Source organism: Chlorocebus sabaeus, chromosome 18, assembly GCF_047675955.1.
Source record: "Chlorocebus sabaeus isolate Y175 chromosome 18, mChlSab1.0.hap1, whole genome shotgun sequence".
Lineage (NCBI taxonomy): Eukaryota > Metazoa > Chordata > Mammalia > Primates > Cercopithecidae > Chlorocebus > Chlorocebus sabaeus.
This window is the reverse complement of record NC_132921.1, coordinates 59,002,002-59,022,603: the sequence shown is the minus strand read 5'-3', so window position 1 is coordinate 59,022,603 and position 20,602 is coordinate 59,002,002. Positions and strand designations below refer to the sequence as shown.

At 43.1% G+C, this 20,602-nt stretch overlaps 1 protein-coding gene across 4 annotated transcripts in view; it reads left to right on the top strand.

The window, feature by feature from the left end:
* LAMA3 (laminin subunit alpha 3) overlaps positions 1-20,602 on the top strand; it is a 283,212-nt gene that overhangs the window by 190,134 nt on the left and 72,476 nt on the right. For all 4 annotated transcript variants that reach the window (XM_007974442.3, XM_073006417.1, XM_007974441.3 and 1 more), the window contains 3 exons: positions 2,079-2,192; positions 7,745-7,854; positions 16,808-16,888. In XM_007974442.3, coding sequence (XP_007972633.3) covers positions 2,079-2,192; positions 7,745-7,854; positions 16,808-16,888 — 305 coding nt within the window. The remainder of the gene's footprint in view (positions 1-2,078; positions 2,193-7,744; positions 7,855-16,807; positions 16,889-20,602) is intronic.

Below are 20,602 nucleotides of genomic sequence, written 5' to 3'. Positions count from 1 at the left end.
TGTGATTATTTTGTAAGCAGGTAATGTGATATACACCGATAATTATAAGTTACTTGCCACTTACTAGGACAGATTGTATAATAGATACAGTGACACCATCATTGGCTGCCTTTCGTTCACATGTAAATCTCAGTTGTGCTTTCAGCAAAAGAACATTCCTTTCATACTTTGATTCTCCTTTAGACAAGCCTATTCGTATAACAACATAATCTATTTATTTGCAATATACTCTTTGCCCTAAACATGGTTCCTAATAGCTTAAAGGAACATTATATTGGAAACCGTGGTCTTATTGTGCATGATCTGTATTCATTGGTAATTTTGGAAGAGGCTGTAGCAACACCCGGGAGATTGTACTCCCAGAGCACGTGAGGCTTCTGCCTCTCTCTCCTGTCAGGTGGCTTCTTTCTTTCTTCCACTGGACCAGGTAGAGACCTTTATGGCCATGAATGAATAAGAATGGACTGTCCACTTCAAGATTTCCTTTGAGTATAGTTTCTGAATTTAACAGACATATGTGCTATTTAAAGAAGATTTAATAAAAGGCTATCCTTTATCTTGAAATCATTTTCCTGATGCTTTCAAGATAGGATATATAGGAGATCAGAGAAACAAATTAGGGACAATATCTGATTTCGGTATTTATTTATTTATTAGACCGGGTTTCACTCTTGTTGCCCAGGCTGGAGTGTGGTGGCACAATCGTGGCTCACTGCAACCTCCACCTCCCAGACTCGAGCAATCCTCCCACCTCAGCCTCCCTAGTAGCTGGGACTATAGGCATGTGCCACCACGCCCGACTAATTGTATTTTTTGGTAGAGATGAGGTTTCGCCATGTTGCCCAGGCTGGTCTCGAACTCCTGGGTTCAAGTGATCCACCCGCCTCAGCCTCCCAAAGTGCTGGGATTACAGGCTTGAGCCACCACAACCAGCCAATATCTGATTTTAATCTGTGCACTGATTTGCTCTGCCAAAATAAAGGACAATGTCTATAATTTCCTTTAAAGACAGAAATGTAAATAATTTTAATGACTGGTATAAGAAGAATTGCTTTTTTTTTTTTTTTTCTATTGGAGGAATTCTTAACTAGAATCCTTTAAAAAAATATTAGTTCATGAAAAGAAAATTATAATTCTTTTCATCCAGATGAAAATACGTAACTGTATTATACTGGAGAGAGATAATATACAGGGGATAGAAATAGTCAAATCAAGATTGAATGAGGAAACAAGACCAACCCAAGGAGAGTCCCTCAGGCTGAGCCTCTGTGTGTTCAGTGTGGACCAGATGTTCGTGAGCAGTCCTGTATGGGAACCTCATGCACACTTCACTCCGCGGCTTCTCTGTTGCCCATGGACCAGTGAGTGGCAATGAAGTGACTCCCCTAATTGTGGCATGATTGTCTAAATCTCAGTTAAGACTCCTTTTCCCCCCAGCCCACTCCTCCTCCTATACTGCCCCGCCACCAGCCCAAACCCACACTTGGGAAAGAAAATGGCTACCCAAAGATAATTTGGACTTGAAATGATTTGCCTAGATGTCCTCCCCTCTAAGGACGGTTCTCTTTATTCGACAATTTCCACCTTCTCCACCTGTCCTCAAAACAGTTGTTGTGAGAAGAGAGGAACCCCTTCTCACCCCCCACCTCCACGTGTGCCCTACCCCTCATTTCCCCACCATGCATCTCACACTCCCACCAGGGCATGAAAACCAAACAGCTTGAGAGAAAAACAAGTGGACGTGACAGGTGGTTGAAATTAAAAATATTCACACTGACTGAAGGAAAGAAGGTTTGAAAAACGAATGGTTCAGCTGGGCTCAGTGGTGCATGTGCCTGTGGTTCCAGCTACGTTGGAGGCTGAGGCAGGAGGATTGCTTGAGCCCAGGAGCCTGAGACTCTAGTGCGCTGTGATCACACCTGTGAATAGTCACTACACTCCAGCCTGGGCAGCATAGTGAGACCCTGTCTCTAAAAAATAAAAATGATGTGAATGCTTCACAGTGAGAGGTGTCACATGCTTTGGATAGTAATTGTTTTCTTTCTTTGTACTGATTAAACACTTTGTTTGAAAAATAGGGTTGTAGCCCTGGATATTATCGGGATCACAAAGGCTTGTATACCGGACGGTGTGTTCCCTGCAATTGCAACGGACATTCAAATCGATGCCAGGATGGCTCAGGCATATGTGTTGTGAGTAAATTGACACTTTAATGCTATCAGCAGGCAATCTGTTTCTCCTCCATTCCCCTCTACTATGCCCGAAGACATCAACATCACATCTCCTGCCAAACCCTAAATAGAGGTCACTGTGTGAATACACGAGGCTCCATTATCAGGCTGAATTATTTTACATTTCATTTTTTCCTCCATTTTAACATGCACCATTAAACGGGTGCTGCTATCTGAGCAATTAAGTTACACTTTAGCTTCTAAATCTCTCCTTCATGAAATGATAGTAATGGGTGGACTTTGGAAGTTAATTCTTGCCAGGACATAACTAATCCAAGCCATTACTTTGGGTCCCAATTTTGTTGGGGTGGCAGGAAGTTATAGGAGTGGGGCTTGTTGCAGTCGGATGACCAGTAACTCAAGAAAGCAGCCAGGGAGAAGGGGATTTGAGGAGGGCTTAAGGCTCGTAAGAAATCAGTCCAACATTAGCTGGGCGTGGTGGCAGGTGCCTGTAATCCCAGCTACTCGGGAGACTGAGGCAGGAGAATTGCTTGAATCCCGGAGGCAGAGGTTGCACTGAGCCGAGATTGTGCCACTGCACTCCAGCCTGGGCAACAAGAACAAAAATCCGTCCGCCTCCACACCAAAACAACAACAACAACAAACAGAAATCAGTCCAACACAAGCTTCACTATTGCCAAGACAGAGTGGGGCTTGGAGAAGACAGGTGAGGGAGGTTGTGGGGAAGAGAGAGTGCTGATCGCCCCTCCCGTCCTCAGAACATCCTCCACCTGCCTGTTCCCTGTATTGACTATATTTTCTCATGGCCTCAAGACTGTCTTGGATGACTACAACATATCCACTGGAAAATTATCTTATTTTGGAATATTTCATAAAATTCTTCTACCTAAAATTAGTTTCTTAGGAAATTTTTCTTATGCATCCTGAAGCAGAACCTTTTTTATTCTGCTTTTTTCATCCCTTTCATTAGAGTTCTTCTTGGTAACCAGGGCCTCCCCAGTGAGGAAAATGGACAGTGAAAAAGAGAGAATGTACTCCAGGAATACAGGACTTCAGTTGTGTTGTGCCCTTTTGGAAATGCACTCCTCTGGCACAAATTTTCTTTGCATTGTGTAATGCAACTAGAGTGTGTTTCAAGTATGAGTTCCTAGACCGTATGAAGCTCGTTCACCTTGGCCCAGGGAACTGCTTCCTCTGCAAGATGGGACAGGCTAGAACAGGAAATTGTTGTGAAGAGCCACCTGATAGAATATTTTGTTGGACTGTAACCTTATAAGTTCAAAAAGAGTAAAAGGTATTGGTAAATACTGTTTTCCAGCTCGTTATTATTCCTGTAGAATAGTTCATGTTTGATATTGCATGTTTTGTGTAACACAGGTAGACGCTTTAATTAAGAATAAATATGTTGGCTGGGCACGGTGGCTCACACCTGTAATCCAAGCACTTTGGGAGGCCGAGGCAGGCAAATCATGAGGTCAGGAGTTCAAGACCGTCCTGGCTAACACAGTGAAATCCTGTCTCTACTAAAAAATACAAAAAAAATTGGCCAGGCGTGGTGGTGGGTGCCTGTAGTCCCAGCTGCTTGGGAGACTGAGGCAGGAGAATGGCGTGAACCTGGGAGGCGGAGCTTGCAGTGAGCCAAGATCGCGACACTGCACTCCAGCCTGGGTGACAGAGCGAGACTCCGTCTCAAAACAAACGAACAAACAAACAAAAACAACAAAAAAAGAATAAGTATGTTATTGGTGAACCATTGCTAGATGTCAAGCCCATGTTATGAAAACTGCCAAAGAACAAAGGGAGGTTTTTGTTTTTTGTTTTTTTTTTGTAGTCACCCACTGAAAGGAAAACTCGTGAGAGTCATAATTCATATTTTAATCAAACAAGATTTTCTTTCCCATTTTCTTTTTTTTTGGTAGTTCTGTCTTCGCTTGTCCCTAATGGCCATGTGGCCACCAGGGACTCTTCATTCAGGAAATCCTCACTGAGCATTTGCTAGTATGGCAGGTACTCAGCTAAGTGCTGGAGTTAAAATCATCAGACCTAATCCCTACACTCACAAGGCTTGCTGTCTAGTAGGGGATGTGTACGTGTGTACACACTCTCACACACACACACACAACTATATAGAGTTGAGCCCGTGTCTGTGCTCAGCTAACAGCTACATGGCAAGTCCTGAGTGCTGATGCTACCCTGAATTGTGTGCCCTGCATGGAAGCCAAGAATGCATCCCTCATTCTCAAAGAACAGTAATGAGGAAATCCAGTACCTTTGAATATCAAATGGGCCTTCTGGCTGATTTCACTGCAAATTGACCTCCACCTCTCAAGGTTCAAAGTAAATGTCTAACATCAGGGACCTTCACCCAGGTGCAAATCTTCAAGTCAAGTCGTTTCTACAGTAGACTCTGAAGTTTGAAAAGATAAGTAGTCCAACTTTTTGCCAGTACAGCAGTAGGTGTCCAGTGTCAAGGGCAGGAGTAGCAGGTGATGTGGGTGCCACCGTCCAGAGGGACCTGCAATGACGGCCTCCTGCTATATGTTGAGACCCCTGTCTCTCCCTCTTCTCATTGGCCTAATTTCTCCCCATGTTTTCTCCTCTCCCCCCAATTCCCCTTGCTGTCTACTGTCCCTGTCACGCCTTATTTTCCTCTCCATTCCCATTTCCCTCCCCTTTTCTCTTTGTCTTCTTTCTTTATCTTCCTTCTTTTATTCTCTGCGACTTGAGCCCATCTTCCCCTCTGCAGTTGCAATGGAATTTCAGAATGATTTATATGAAATTCACAGCTGACATGGTGCTCCTCTGAGGCTCAGATGGAAGAAAGCCCACGATCCTCAGCACAGTACTGGGGGCTCTTTCCAGCTGCATCCTGCCCCCTTGCACTTCTGCCTTGGGCATGCCCTTTGCTTTCAGTCCCTCCACACACTGCCATGCTATTGTAAGACTGAGGTTCTGCACGCTCTGTCCCCTGTGCCTGGAATGCCCTTCCCTCACTTTTGCGCTCAGTCCTTTTGTGGCCCTCGCAGGCAGCCCCTCCTCCTGCTCTCGTGGGATGCTGGCACACTTGTGTCCTATTTTCCACGGGATATTGAATATGTCTATTCACAGGACTACATGTACTCCAAGTCGAGGGACCAGCCCATCTTCACATCGCTAGAGCCTAGCATAGTTGGGCATATGGTAAATGCCTAATAGATATTTGGTGGCAAATGGAGCTGGGAGAGCATGTGCCATGGGAGTGGCCATGGGCTTCTGCAGCATTCGTTCATTCGTTTATTCACAGTAAAGCACAAGGAACCTGAAGGGAGGGTCTCCAAGTTTGCAGGACTGAGGATGGTTTCCAGCGTGGCCACTCTCAACTGACAGTGAGGGGTTTCTCACATGTTCTTATGGGACTTTGTCAAGCAACACGGGTTTTGACACCCTTCCTTGATCCTCTCCTCTCACCCCTGTGGAGGACCAGTATTCAGAGTGATTTTAGTAGGATACGGATGTCCTCACCTCAATTCTTGCATCTGTACATTCTTGCTTCTCCAATGTGTTCAGCCTCCGAGCTAAGTAGACACAGGACTGAAATATATCTATACAGTTGTGTTCTACTTTTAAATTGTCATTTGGATTAAAAGAGAAAGAAAACTAAAATGGAAACGTATTAGTTCCAAAGGACTAATGTCTTATGAGAGAGTCAGCGTAGCTGAAGACTGGGTGAGGGTGAGGGAAGCCACTGGTGTCCTCCTCAGTCACCCGTGAGAAGACTCCTCTGTGGAGATGATGAACCGCAGGGAAGATGTTCCCAGTGTCCAGAACGCAAGGAGTCTGGACCCATAGTGAAGTGAGATTTGGGGAAGGAAGGATTCCGGATAGGGGTGAGCTTTCTGATAATAAGCAAATTTCAACACGTGAGCAGCATCCTACCTTAAAGCCCCACCACATTAGTATCTGAAATACTAATATCTTCTGTTTATAGCACAATTTTATAGCTAGGAAAAAAACATGAAAGGATATTTTAACATCTTAGTGTTTTGTATAATTTTCAGTTACTCAAAGGTTAGTGAAGGATGGATTTGCTCAATCTGGACAAACTGACGGCGTTTATGATGGAAGGGCAGCCTTTTTCATTATGAACAAGCCATGTCCTCTTGGGATCTAAACGTATATTGTTTTCCCCAATCTACCTTCGGATATTATTTAAAAACTTGACACTCATGGCTGGGCACAATGGCTCATGCCTATAATCCCAGCACTTTGGGAGGCTGAGGCGGGCGAATCATGAGGTCAGGAGTTTGAGATCATCCTGGCCAACATGGTGAAACCCCGTCTCTACTAAAACTACAAAAATTAGCTGAGCGTGGTGGTGGGTGCCTATAATCCCAGCTACTCAGGAGGCTGAGGCAGGAGAATCACTTGAACCTGGGAGGCAGAGGTTGCAGTGAGCTGAGACCAGGCCATTGCACTCCAGCCCAGGTGACAATGCAAGAATCTGTCTCAAAACAAAACAAAACAAAACAAAACAAAACAAAAAACAAAACCCCTGACATTCATTAAAGTTTCCTACTCCAGCAACACCTCTGCATACAGAAGTAAAATACATAGGCAAATTTTAAAAATTGTACTTATTCCTACCCATAAAATTAACACAAAGTGTTTCCATGTTATCAAATGCCCACAGTAAGGGGAGTTTTTCTGGATGTTTCTGTGCATTTAGATCTTTTTTGCTAGGGTAACACCAAGAAAATAAACAAATGTGACCCAATCCACCAGGTTTTGTCTCAGTAGACCACTTAGTTGCAAAATTATTTCATCTCAACACTTTACTAAAGAACAAATTTCATTAGACAGCAACTTTGATGTGAAAATAATTGGATTTATGTAAATAAAAAGCTTAGATAACATTAATTTCTTGCTTCTTTGGGACACGAATTCAGTTGAGTGTTTTCTTCAGATACTGTGCAACTTTTTATTGTTTTAACAAATTCTGTGTTAAGAACTCATTTCAATAATATCACTCTTCAGTATATCATTATTATGTGAACCATGAAGTAAAATGAAGGTAATTTTCATCAAAGCAGTGCTAAGGAGAAGAAAGGAAAGAATTTACATTTCCCAAGAGCTTAGTACACTTGCTTTTTAAAATCCTCCCCACAGCCTTAGAAGGTGGGCATTATCCTAACTGTACATTTTGAGAAAATTGTAATTGTATGTAAATCATACACTAGTAAAATTGATATAAGTAAAATTGATACAAATGAAAGGATCTTGCCCCAGGACTCCATGGCTTCGAGATGCTGGAGTGGGACGGAGACTCAGCTGGCTTGTCCCCACTATGTCATGCTGCCAATGTTAAGCACCGTGTCACTGAGGGAAAGGCACTTACCCCCTTTTCTAACACCAGCAATGATTCGAGGGACAGGGAAAATACATGGTTAGAGGAGCTGATATCACTGAAAGTCAGAGGACTTGAGTTCTAGTCGTGTGACTAAGTAAGATTACAGTGATCCCAGAAGTAGGGACTGTACTGGCTGCTGTGAATTGTGCTGTTCACCTGTCCCTAGAACTGTCAGCACAACACCGCGGGGGAGCACTGTGAGCACTGCCAGGAGGGCTACTATGGCAACGCCGTCCACGGATCCTGCAGGGCCTGCCCGTGTCCTCACACCAACAGGTACTGTAGCAGCTTGACATAACCTACAGGGACCCAAAGTCGTTTGGTGGCTGCCTAGGACTAGGGGTGGGAGAGCAGGTGGGGAGAATGGGAAGTGATTGCCACAGGGTCTGGGATTTCTTTTTGAAGGGATGAAAATGTTTTCAAATTGATTGTGGTAATGGTTGTACAACTCTGTGAATATACTACAGGCCACTGAATTGTACAGTTTACATGATGAATTGCATGATATGTGAATTATATCTCGAAAAAGCTGTGATATTAAAATGAACACGACATACAAAAAAACAAATGAATAGGCTGGGTGCGGTGGCTTACGCCTGTAATCCCAGTGCTTTAGGAGGCCAAGGAAGACGGATCACTTGAGATAAGGAGTTCAAGACCAGCTTGGCCAACATGGTGAAACCCTGTCTCAATTAAAAATACAAAAATTAGCTTGTAATCCCAACTACTCGGGAGGCTGAGGCAGGAGAATCGCTTGAACCCGGGAGGCGGAGGCTGCAGTGAGCCGAGATTGTACCACTGTACTCCAGCCTGGGCGACAGAGGAGACTCCATCTTAAAAAAAAAAAAAAAAATAGAAAACAAACAGAAACTGTCTTTCCAAGTTGTATCCTTCCAGGCTTTTCCCTTCCCTCTTTTCTTTTTCTTTCTTTTTTTTAAATTTATTTATTATTATTAAACTTCAAGTTGTAGGGTACATGTGCACAACGTGCAGGTTTGCTACATATGTATACTTGTGCCATGTTGGTGTGCTGCACCCATCAACTCGTCATTTACATCAGGTATAACTCCCAATGCAATCCCTCCCCCCTCCCCCCTCCCCATGATAGGCCCCGGTGTGTGATGTTCCCCTTCCCGAGTCCAAGTGATCTCATTGTTCAGTTCCCACCTACGAGTGAGAACATGCGGTGTTTGGTTTTCTGTTCTTGTGATAGTTTGCTAAGAATGATGGTTTCCAGCTGCATCCATGTCCCTACAAAGGACACAAACTCATCCTTTTTTATGGCTGCATAGTATTCCATGGTGTATATGTGCCACATTTTCTTAATCCAATCTGTCACTGATGGACATTTGGGTTGATTCCAAGTCTTTGCTATTGTGAATAGTGCTGCAATAAACATACGTGTGCATGTGTCCTTATAGCAGCATAATTTATAATCCTTTGGGTATATACCCAGTAATGGGATGGCTGGGTCATATGGTACATCTAGTTCTAGATCCTTGAGGAATCGCCATACTGTTTTCCATAATGGTTGAACTAGTTTACAATCCCACCAACAGTGTAAAAGTGTTCCTATTTCTCCACATCCTCTCCAGCACCTGTTGTTTCCTGACTTTTTAATGATCGCCATTCTAACTGGTGTGAGATGGTATCTCATTGTGGTTTTGATTTGCATTTCTCTGATGGCCAGTGATGATGAGCATTTTTTCATGTGTCTGTTGGCTGTATGAATGTCTTCTTTTGAGAAATGTCTGTTCATATCCTTTGCCCACTTTTGGATGGGGTTGTTTGTTTTTTTCTTGTAAATTTGTTTGAGTTCTTTGTAGGTTCTGGATATTAGCCCTTTGTCAGATGAGTAGATTGCAAAAATTTTCTCCCATTCTGTAGGTTGCCTGCTCACTCTGATGGTAGTTTCTTTTGCTGTGCAGAAGCTCTTTAGTTTGATGAGATCCCATTTGTCAATTTTGGCTTTTGCTGCCGTTGCTTTTGGTGTTTTAGACATGAAGTCTTTGCCCATGCCTATGTCCTGAATGGTACTACCTAGGTTTTCCTCTAGGATTTTTATGGTATTAGGTCTAACATTTAAGTCTCTAATCCATCTTGAATTAATTTTCGTATAAGGAGTAAGGAAAGGATCCAGTTTCAGCTTTCTACTTATGGCTAGCCAGTTTTCCCAGCACCATTTATTAAATAGGGAATCCTTTCCCCATTTCTTGTTTCTCTCAGGTTTGTCAAAGATCAGATGGCTGTAGATGTGTGGTATTATTTCTGAGGACTCTGTTCTGTTCCATTGGTCTATATCTCTGTTTTGGTACCAGTACCATGCTGTTTTGGTTACTGTAGCCTTGTAGTATAGTTTGAAGTCAGGTAGCGTGATGCCTCCAGCTTTGTTCTTTTGACTTAGGATTGTCTTGGAGATGCGGGCTCTTTTTTGGTTCCATATGAACTTTAAAGCAGTTTTTTCCAATTCTGTGAAGAAGCTCATTGGTAGCTTGATGGGGATGGCATTGAATCTATAAATTACCTTGGGCAGTATGGCCATTTTCACGATATTGATTCTTCCTATCCATGAGCATGGTATGTTCTTCCATTTGTTTGTGTCCTCTTTGATTTCACTGAGCAGTGGTTTGTAGTTCTCCTTGAAGAGGTCCTTTACATCCCTTGTAAGTTGGATTCCTAGGTATTTTATTCTCTTTGAAGCAATTGTGAATGGAAGTTCATTCCTGATTTGGCTCTCTGTTTGACTGTCACTGGTGTATAAGAATGCTTGTGATTTTTGCACATTAATTTTGTATCCTGAGACTTTGCTGAAGTTGCTGATCAGCTTAAGGAGATTTTGGGCTGAGACAATGGGGTTTTCTAAATATACAATCATGTCGTCTGCAAACAGGGACAATTTGACTTCTTCTTTTCCTAACTGAATCCCCTTGATTTCTTTCTCTTGCCTGATTGCCCTAGCCAGAACTTCCAACACTATGTTGAATAGGAGTGGTGAGAGAGGGCATCCCTGTCTTGTGCCAGTTTTCAAAGGGAATTTTTCCAGTTTTTGCCCATTCAGTATGATATTGGCTGTGGGTTTGTCATAAATAGCTCTTATTATTTTGAGGTACGTTCCATCAATACCGAATTTATTGAGCGTTTTTAGCATGAAGGGCTGTTGAATTTTGTCAAAAGCCTTTTCTGCATCTATTGAGATAATGATGTGGTTCTTGTCTTTGGTTCTGTTTATATGCTGGATTATGTTTATTGATTTGCGAATGTTGAACCAGCCTTGCATCCCAGGGATGAAGCCCACTTGATCATGGTGGATAAGCTTTTTGATGTGCTGCTGAATCCGGTTTGCCAGTATTTTATTGAGGATTTTTGCATCGATGTTCATCAGGGATATTGGTCTAAAATTCTCTTTTTTTGTTGTGTCTCTGCCAGGCTTTGGTATCAGGATGATGTTGGCCTCATAAAATGAGTTAGGGAGGATTCCCTCTTTTTCTATTGATTGGAATAGTTTCAGAAGGAATGGTACCAGCTCCTCCTTGTACCTCTGGTAGAATTCAGCTGTGAATCCATCTGGTCCTGGACTTTTTTTGGTTGGTAGGCTATTAATTATTGCCTCAATTTCAGAGCCTACTATTGGTCTATTCAGGGATTCAACTTCTTCCTGGTTTAGTCTTGGAAGAGTGTAAGTGTCCAGGAAATTATCCATTTCTTCTAGATTTTCCAGTTTATTTGCGTAGAGGTGTTTATAGTATTCTCTGATGGTAGTTTGTATTTCTGTGGGGTCGGTGGTGATATCCCCTTTATCATTTTTAATTGCGTCGATTTGATTCTTCTCTCTTTTCTTCTTTATTAGTCTTGCTAGTGGTCTGTCAATTTTGTTGATCTTTTCAAAAAACCAACTCCTGGATTCATTGATTTTTTGGAGGGTTTTTTGTGTCTCTATCTCCTTCAGTTCTGCTCTGATCTTAGTTATTTCTTGCCTTCTGCTAGCTTTCGAATGTGTTTGCTCTTGCTTCTCTAGTTCTTTTAATTGCGATGTTAGAGTGTCAATTTTAGATCTTTCCTGCTTTCTCTTGTGGGCATTTAGTGCTATAAATTTCCCTCTACACACTGCTTTAAATGTGTCCCAGAGATTCTGGTATGTTGTATCTTTGTTCTCATTGGTTTCAAAGAACATCTTTATTTCTGCCTTCATTTCGTTATGTACCCAGTAGTCATTCAGGAGCAGGTTGTTCAGTTTCCATGTAGTTGAGCGGTTTTGATTGAGTTTCTTAGTCCTGAGTTCTAATTTGATTGCACTGTGGTCTGAGAGACAGTTTGTTATAATTTCTGTTCTTGTACATTTGCTGAGGAGTGCTTTACTTCCGATTACGTGGTCAATTTTGGAGTAAGTACGATGTGGTGCTGAGAAGAATGTATATTCTGTTGATTTGGGGTGGAGAGTTCTATAGATGTCTATTAGGTCTGCTTGCTGCAGAGATGAGTTCAATTCCTGGATATCCTTGTTAACTTTCTGTCTCGTTGATCTGTCTAATGTTGACAGTGGAGTGTTGAAGTCTCCCATTATTATTGTATGGGAGTCTAAGTCTCTTTGTAAGTCTCTAAGGACTTGCTTTATGAATCTGGGTGCTCCTGTATTGGGTGCATATATATTTAGGATAGTTAGCTCTTCCTGTTGAATTGATCCCTTTACCATTATGTAATGGCCTTCTTTGTCTCTTTTGATCTTTGATGGTTTAAAGTCTGTTTTATCAGAGACTAGTATTGCAACCCCCGCTTTTTTGTGTTCTCCATTTGCTTGGTAAATCTTCCTCCATCCCTTTATTTTGAGCCTATGTATGTCTCTGCATGTGAGATGGGTCTCCTGAATACAGCAGACTGATGGGTCTTGACTCTTTATCCAGTTTGCCAGTCTGTGTCTTTTAATTGGAGCATTTAGTCCATTTACATTAAAGGTTAAGATTGTTATGTGTGAACTTGATCCTGCCATTATGATATTAACTGGTTATTTTGCTCGTTAGTTGATGCAGTTTCTTCCTAGCCTTGATGGTCTTTACATTTTGGCATGTTTTTGCAATGGCTGGTACCAGTTGTTCCTTTCCATGTTTAGTGCTTCCTTCAGGGTCTCTTGTAAGGCAGGCCTAGTGGTGACAAAATCTCTAAGCATTTGCTTATCTGTAAAGGATTTTATTTCTCCTTCACTTATGAAACTTAGTTTGGCTGGATATAAAATTCTGGGTTTAAAATTCTTTTCTTTAAGAATGTTGAATATTGGCCCCCACTTTCTTCTGGCTTGAAGAGTTTCTGCCGAGAGATCTGCTGTTAGTCTGATGGGCTTCCCTTTGTGGGTAACCCGACCTTTCTCTCTGGCTGCCCTTAAGATTTTTTCCTTCATTTCAACTTTGGTGAATCTGGCAATTATGTGTCTTGGAGTTGCTCTTCTCGAGGAATATCTTTGTGGCGTTCTCTGTATTTCCTGGATTTGAATGTTGGCCTGCCCTACTAGGTTGGGGAAGTTCTCCTGGATGATATCCTGAAGAGTGTTTTCCAACTTGGTTCCATTTTCCCCGTCACTTTCAGGCACCCCAATCAGACGTAGATTTGGTCTTTTTACATAATCCCATACTTCTTGCAGGCTTTGTTCATTTCTTTTTCTTCTTTTTTCTTTTGGTTTCTCTTCTCGCTTCATTTCATTCATTTGATCCTCCATCGCTGACATTCTTTCTTCCAGTTGATCGAGACGGTTACTGAAGCTTGTGCATTTGTCACGTATTTCTCGTGCCATGGTTTTCGTCTCTTTCATTTCGTTTGTGAGCTTCTCTGCATTAATTACTCTAGCCATCAATTCTTCCACTTTTTTTTCAAGATTTTTAGTTTCTTTGCGCTGGGTACGTAATTCCTCCTTTAGCTCTGAGAAATTTGATGGACTGAAGCCTTCTTCTCTCATCTCGTCGAAGTCATTCTCCGTCCAGCTTTGATCCGTTGCTGGCGATGAGCTGCGCTCCTTTGCCGGGGGAGATGCGCTCTTATTTTTTGAATTTCCAGCTTTTCTGCCCTGCTTTTTCCCCATCTTTGTGGTTTTATCTGCCTCTGGTCTTTGATGATGGTGATGTACTGATGGGGTTTTGGTGTAGGTGTCCTTCCTGTTTGATAGCTTTCCTTCTAACAGTCAGGATCCTCAGCTGTAGGTTGTAGCTGTAGGAGATTGCTTGAGGTCCACTCCAGACCCTGTTTGCCTGGGTATCAGCAGCAGAGGCTGCAGAAGATAGAATATTTCTGAACAGCGAGTGTACCTGTCTGATTCTTGCTTTGGAATCTTCCTCTCAGGGGTGTACTCCACCCTGTGAGGTGTGGGGTGTCAGACTGCCCCTAGTGCGGGATGTCTCCCAGTTAGGCTACTCAGGGGTCAGGGACCCACTTGAGCAGGGAGTCTGTCCCTTCTCAGATCTCAACCTCCGTGTTGGGAGATCCACTGCTCTCTTCAAAGCTGTCAGACAGAGTCGTTTGCATCTGCAGAGCTGCTGCGTTTGTTATTATTTACTGTGCCCTGTCCCCAGAGGTGGAGTCTACAGAGACAGGCAGGTTTCCTTGAGCTGCTGTGAGCTCCACCCAGTTCGAGCTTCCCAGCAGCTTTGTTTACCTACTTAAGCCTCAGCAATGGCGGGCGCCCCTCCCCCAGCCTCGCTGCTGCCTTGCTGGTAGATCACAGACTGCTGTGCTAGCAATGAGGGAGGCTCCGTGGGTGTGGGACACTCCCGGCCAGGTGTGGGATATGATCTCCTGGTGTGCCTGTCTGCTTAAAGCGCAGTATTGGGGTGGGAGTTACCCGATTTTCCAGGTGTTGTGTGTCTCAGTTCCCCTGGCTAGGAAAAGGGATTCCCTTCCCCCTTGCGCTTTCCAGGTGAGGCAATGCCTCGCCCTGCTTCAGCTCTCGCTGGTCGGGCTGCAGCAGCTGACCAGCACCGATCGTCTGGCACTCCCCAGTGAGATGAACCCAGTACCTCAGTTGAAAATGCAGAAATCGCCGGTCTTCTGTGTCGCTCGCGCTGGGAGTTGGAGACTGGAGCTGTTCCTATTCGGCCATCTTGCTCCGCCCCCCCTTCCCTCTTTTCTTTTACTGTTCATTCAGTGGCTAAGCAGCTACTTCTCCAGCACCCATGACAGGGCCAGGCCTCAACCCTCTCTATGTGATGGGGAAACTGGAAGAAGAAGACAGAGGCAGTCCCTGTTCTCCTGGGGCTTGACCTAGAGTGTGGCAGAGAGGGAGAGAAAGGGTGGGAGTCATCCCACTCAGTAAACACACACACTAATCAATAAGGAGTATAATTGGAGATAGAGATGACATTTTCTGCAATAGGTTGTGTCATTGACAGTGAGGGAGTGGCTGCTTTAGAGGGGTGGCCAAGGAGGCCTGAAGTTGGATAGAGGAAGCCATGGCAGTATTTTGGCCATGAAGCTCCCAGGCAAGGATGAAACAGAAGGAAAAGGCCTGTGACCATGTGTTCAAGGGCAGTGAGAAGGCAGGAGTGGCAGAAGTGCAGTGTGAAGAGAGAGGGCTGGAGGTGAGGTTGGTGGAACAGCTAGGACCCAGATTCCGTAGAACCCTGCAGGCTGTGGTCAAGCATCTGGATCTTATCCTCAGTGCGATGGAAGCTTTGGGACAGTTCTGAGCCACAAGTGATCTGAGCTGTCATTCAGGCTCCGTCGTGACCAATAGACTACATCGGTAGGAAGCCACTGCTGTGTTTCCAAGGTAACCTCCTCTCTCCTTAGGTGTGGCACCTTGTCATATCCTTGCTCATCACAAAGGGTTCACTGCGGGCCCAAGCAAAGAGTCATGTAACAAACTAAGTGAAGCAAGAGTTGGTTTGAAAATCAAGTGAAGCAAGAGTTGATTTGAAAATCAAGAAGACACTGAGAACGTCTCACTAGTACATAGACTCAGAAACAAGTGTGGATCACAAAGGCAGGTCTATATCGGCCCTTAACAGACACGTGGGCCAAGTCCTCACATCGCCACAAGTCGTGTGCCAAGTGTGGCTTCTCTGGAGAGACCTATCTGGAATGCGCCCTGCTTTGCTGTCTATGTATTCGATACTCGTGAAGCCTGCCCCATCCTGCAGCTTTATCTGTCAAGGGATCAGTCACTTGACCTTGCCCAGACTTGTTTGAAGAGAAGCTGGCAAAAGTAGAAAGCAGCAAGATTTCCACTGGGGTGCTTGGAAAAAGTGTTTTATTTTCGTTTGCAAAGCATAGTAGCATCAAGGTCAGCTTCCAGCTTCCATGCAGTTGAAGTAACACGTAGGTCTTTGGATTTATCAGTAAAACTCTATTTTTATCTACTTCTCCTTCCCGCAATATTAATAGTGCTGACTAATGTCTAACTGTGCCTTGAGAGGCTTCCTAAACGGGCATTCTCTTACCAGCGAGTGGAGTAATAATCCCTCAGATGGCATCAGTGTCATGTCCAGTGGCAGATGGAGATACTTTGCAAGGCAACAGGGTTTTTTCATGGTCTCTTTGGGTGTGTGTATGTGTGTGTGTGTGTTTAAAGCTGCTTCTGAAATATCATCACTTACTGCTTCTCAGCCTTTTGGCTAAGATCAAGTGTAAAATGTCACCACTTTAGAGCTAAAAGAGAAGGGATCAAAATTCCACAACTTGGTTTGAAAAAAAAAGTGAGAATCAGCAATGATTGTGCCCACAGAAATGCCGAGGCAGGTGAGTGTCCTCTGTGCGTCCTTAGGGGGCTCCAGGGCTTGGCCTCCCCACTGACTTTTCTTCCCAGAAGGCAATGTGTCTGATAGAAAAGAACTAGAATCAACAAGGAGAGCTTTTTTTTTTTTTTTTTTTTTTTTTTAAAGAATCAGAACTCTGTTCTTTTTTCTGCCTAGACTTGTTTTACTCCTTCCTTGTTATTCCTGGAAAAATGCTGTTGTAATCATCTCTTCCAAAGGGAGTTACTCTGCTCTGTCTTAAGGGGAAAAATGCTCTTCCCCAAGGAACAAATAAATGCCTTCAGTCCTTATTCACCAAAATTGCCCAGTGTCAGCTGAGATCATTCATCATTATCTCTCCAAGTCTTGATGGGCAAAATTTTCTTCACACACACAGTAACCAGACCCTGGGTTTCAGTGTTCACTTAATGCAAGCCAGTCCTTTGTGGTAAAAAATAACGAGCATAAATCCTATCGATCTGTGTTTTTAATGGGGCCTTTTTCTGTCTTCTTTCAAGGTTTGCCACCGGCTGTGTGGTGAACGGGGGAGACGTGCGGTGCTCCTGCAAAGCTGGGTACACAGGAACACAGTGTGAAAGGTGAGGTGGGAGCCCCTCCCCGCTCAGCCTGCAGAGGGGGCGGAGAGGGCTGTGGGTGGGGCGCTGCCAGGCGCTGGCGCAGAGCTAGGGGTGGGGCTAGGAGTTTGACTGAGGCCTGGAAAAAGGTCTCTTGGGAAAAATACAAGACTGCTCACCTAATAAATCATTAACATCATTCTCTGTCCTGCTTTGTACGTTTCAGAAAACTGAGAATGAGGCACAACACATACACTCACCCACACATAGCTTTACCTACATCCCCCCAACACGCACCCTTGTGTACCTCAACCCCCTACACCTCCCTACCTACCCCTCCTCCACAGTGATCTCTGCATACCCCCATTCCTACATGTCCCTTCCACGTATCTCCACATACACCTGCCCCCAACATATCCCTACTTACCTGTACACATGTACAACTTTCTACACTCTTCCATACACACACATATCCACAACCCTAGCCTAGATAGCCACACACACACACACACACACACACACACCTCTATCCCCACACTATATTTTGAACACTTTCAGGACAATCTGTGTCTTGTTTATTTCGGAATCCCTGGTTCCAAGCATGTTACTGTTCACATAATAGGTGTTCAGTAATGTTTGTGAAACAAAATAATAAATGTTGTGGAATGGAAAGTGTAAAATTAATGACAAAGGGCCACAGAACCAAGCTTTAGTTATTCACGGACACTTGTCATGATTAGCGACTATGCATAGGACACTGCCAAGTATTGAGAAAGTTATAAAAGATACTTATAAACTAGCTGGGAAGACAGCACACACATAGTTGGAAAAGTAACAGTATGAGAAGTGAATCATATGGTTGACATATTTTAAAATTAAAAATAACTTTCTCATAAAATCAATACATATTTATTATAAAATGATGAAATACAAGGGAGCAGAGAACCAGTGAGGGCCCCCCAGACCCCTACCTAGCCCTGTGCACTCAAATGCATTCATATACAATCCTATTCATAATCATTTTGTCTACAGAAAGCCACTGTTAAAAAGCTGGCTGTATGTTTCTAGAGATCATTTCTAAATGTGTGAACTTAAAAAAAAAAGTAGATTCATGTTTTACTTTCTGTTTTGACTTGTTTTCTTATCTAATACTATGTTAGTAGTATCTTTCCATATCAATAAGTATTCACTGATAACATCACATCAATGACCAAAAATTTCCGCTGGGTTTCCATAATCCCCTACTCTTGGTATTGGAGATCGTTTTACTGTTTTCCATTTAAAGCAACACTAAAATTAAATCCTTGCAGCTTAATATTTGCATATGCATATCCTCAAGGTATAATTGTAGAAGTGGATTCCTTGGGTCAGAGGATAGGTTTTCCAGGTTTTAATACTTTTTGCAAAATTGCCCTCCAGAAAAGTTTATATTCTTACTAGCAGCAAAAGAGAATGAGTGACTACCTACCCCAGTGGATATTGGAAAGGATCAATATTTTAAATATTTGCCAGTTAGGGCCAAGCATGGTGGCTCATACCTGTAATTCCAGCACTTTGGGACGCCAAGGTGGGAGGATTATTTCATGTGATCCAGGGGTTAGAGACCAACCTGGGCAGCATAGAAAGACCTCATATCCATATATATTTTTTTAATTAGCCAAGTGTGATGGTGTGTGCCTGTGGTCCCAGCTACTTGGGATGCTGAGGTAGGAGAACCACTTGAGCTCAGGAGTTCGAGGCTGCTATGATCACACCACTGCACTCCAGCCCGGGCAACAGAAAAAAAAAAAAAGTCAATTTGACAGAGAAAAATTGTATATCATTTAAGTTTACGTTGTTTTGTTTAAACTTTAAAAGAGTTTGACTGATTTTTTTTTAACCAGAAAATGAATTCAACCAGATTTCAAGTAAGGCATAACCACCCTAGACTGGGATTATCGGAAATGTTTATGGATAAGGTAGGACTTCGGTAGGTCCAAGGAGTGACTAGAACCCAGTGAAGCCAGAAGATGGAGGTGGAGGCCAGGTTAGGTTGGGGAAGCGAGGCAGGAAAACCCCAGGGCTGGAAGACACTTGCCGCGTGTAGGATGTGGGGACTGCCTTAGACTGAGGACACTGAGCAGCAGCTGAGGAGCCCAGTTCTATGGCAAAAGACGGTAATGGAAGGTTCTTCTGTTTTCCCTTTTCCATTTCAGCAAAAGGAGTATTTCTCACACTTGCCTCACACTTTTTCATGTATTCTTTCAATGAAAAATGTATGGAGGTCCTTGTGTGTGTGTGTGTGTGTGTGTGTATATATATATATGTATGTCTGGCACAGTGCTAAGTACTGAAGGCACAGTAGCAAACAGCACAGACAGCATCCTCAAGGGCTTTCCAGTCCAGTGGTGGACAGACATCAAAACATGCCATTAAAATAGCAAGAGATAGGAGAACTGGGCTAAGTTGAGCTGCAATTAGGAGGTGCATCCAACCAGCGAGAAGGGAAGGATGTGGGTAGTGGGAACGGATTCTAGGCTCTGAGATTTAAAAGCCATAGGGGACCAACACCTGGGAGAGGTGTCCTAATTTCATCCTCTTTATGGCTCTTCACAAACAATGAAGCATTAAACAGCAACAGGCTCGGTGAGACGTCCATTTGGCAGGCAAAATTTTTAATTAACAGTACTTCTCTCAGCTGATGTTTGTTATATTTGATGTCTCAAGAAAACAAGCTATTATTTCTTTAAAAATTTTTTTGAAGCTTTTTCACGGGTAAATGCCATTTTGATGTCAACATTTTTCATTTGTTAGACACAGCACCCAGACATCATTCCTGGCACTCGCGATTAACTACACAATGATAAATACAAGGACAGTCAAGGGTGAAAAGTAGGAATATAGATTATGCAGGAGACTAGCTGGATAGAAACCAGAGCAGCCAGTCAGGGGGAGGGTTTAGCAAAGGCTTCCCAGCCCATACGTGCTTTTACCCCTTCTTCTCCCTCAGCCAAACAGGGCCACAGATGACAAGCCAGTTCTCTGCTCTTTATTTGTTGAACCAGTGTCATTCATGAAATCGGGAAGTTTTACTTCAGTCCTTTGTGTTTAGCCACTACCATAAATTGAGGATAAGAGAACCAGTTATTTCTCATAACCAGTGAGTAATGCTTTGCAAGAAGTAGAATCGAACTTCCTGAATATTTCTGTGATTTAAATATAAGGTACTTTGTAATTATGCATCTATTACATGGGAAGTTTAGATGTAGGTAAGAAAGACATCAAAAATAAAGTATTCTAGAACACAGAGCTTCTGCATAGCATGATCTGTGAGGTAGAATACCAAGCCAGTCACAAAGTAAAGCCCTATTATTAGTATATGACCACCCTGCTTAGTAGACTTAGATAAGCCACCTCAGCCTAGTTACCTTCTTGATTATTAGGGGGTACTTGGGCCTTCTGCTATCTTGTAATAATTTCAAATGATGCCAATTAGAAGATGAATATTTTGTCATGTCTTATAACGATAGCTACACTTGAGAGTCTGTTATGTGCAAACATCATGCTAGACCCTTATTACATGATCTCTTATATTCACTGAGCAAAATAGGTATTATTAGTCCACTCATTTATTCATTCAACAAATGAATGAATATATGCCAGGTGCTAAGGATGTATCAGTGAGCAAAACAGCCCAAAACTCCATGTCTTCATGGAGCTTATATTTTCATAGGGGTTGTGGGGGGACCGGTAAAGAAA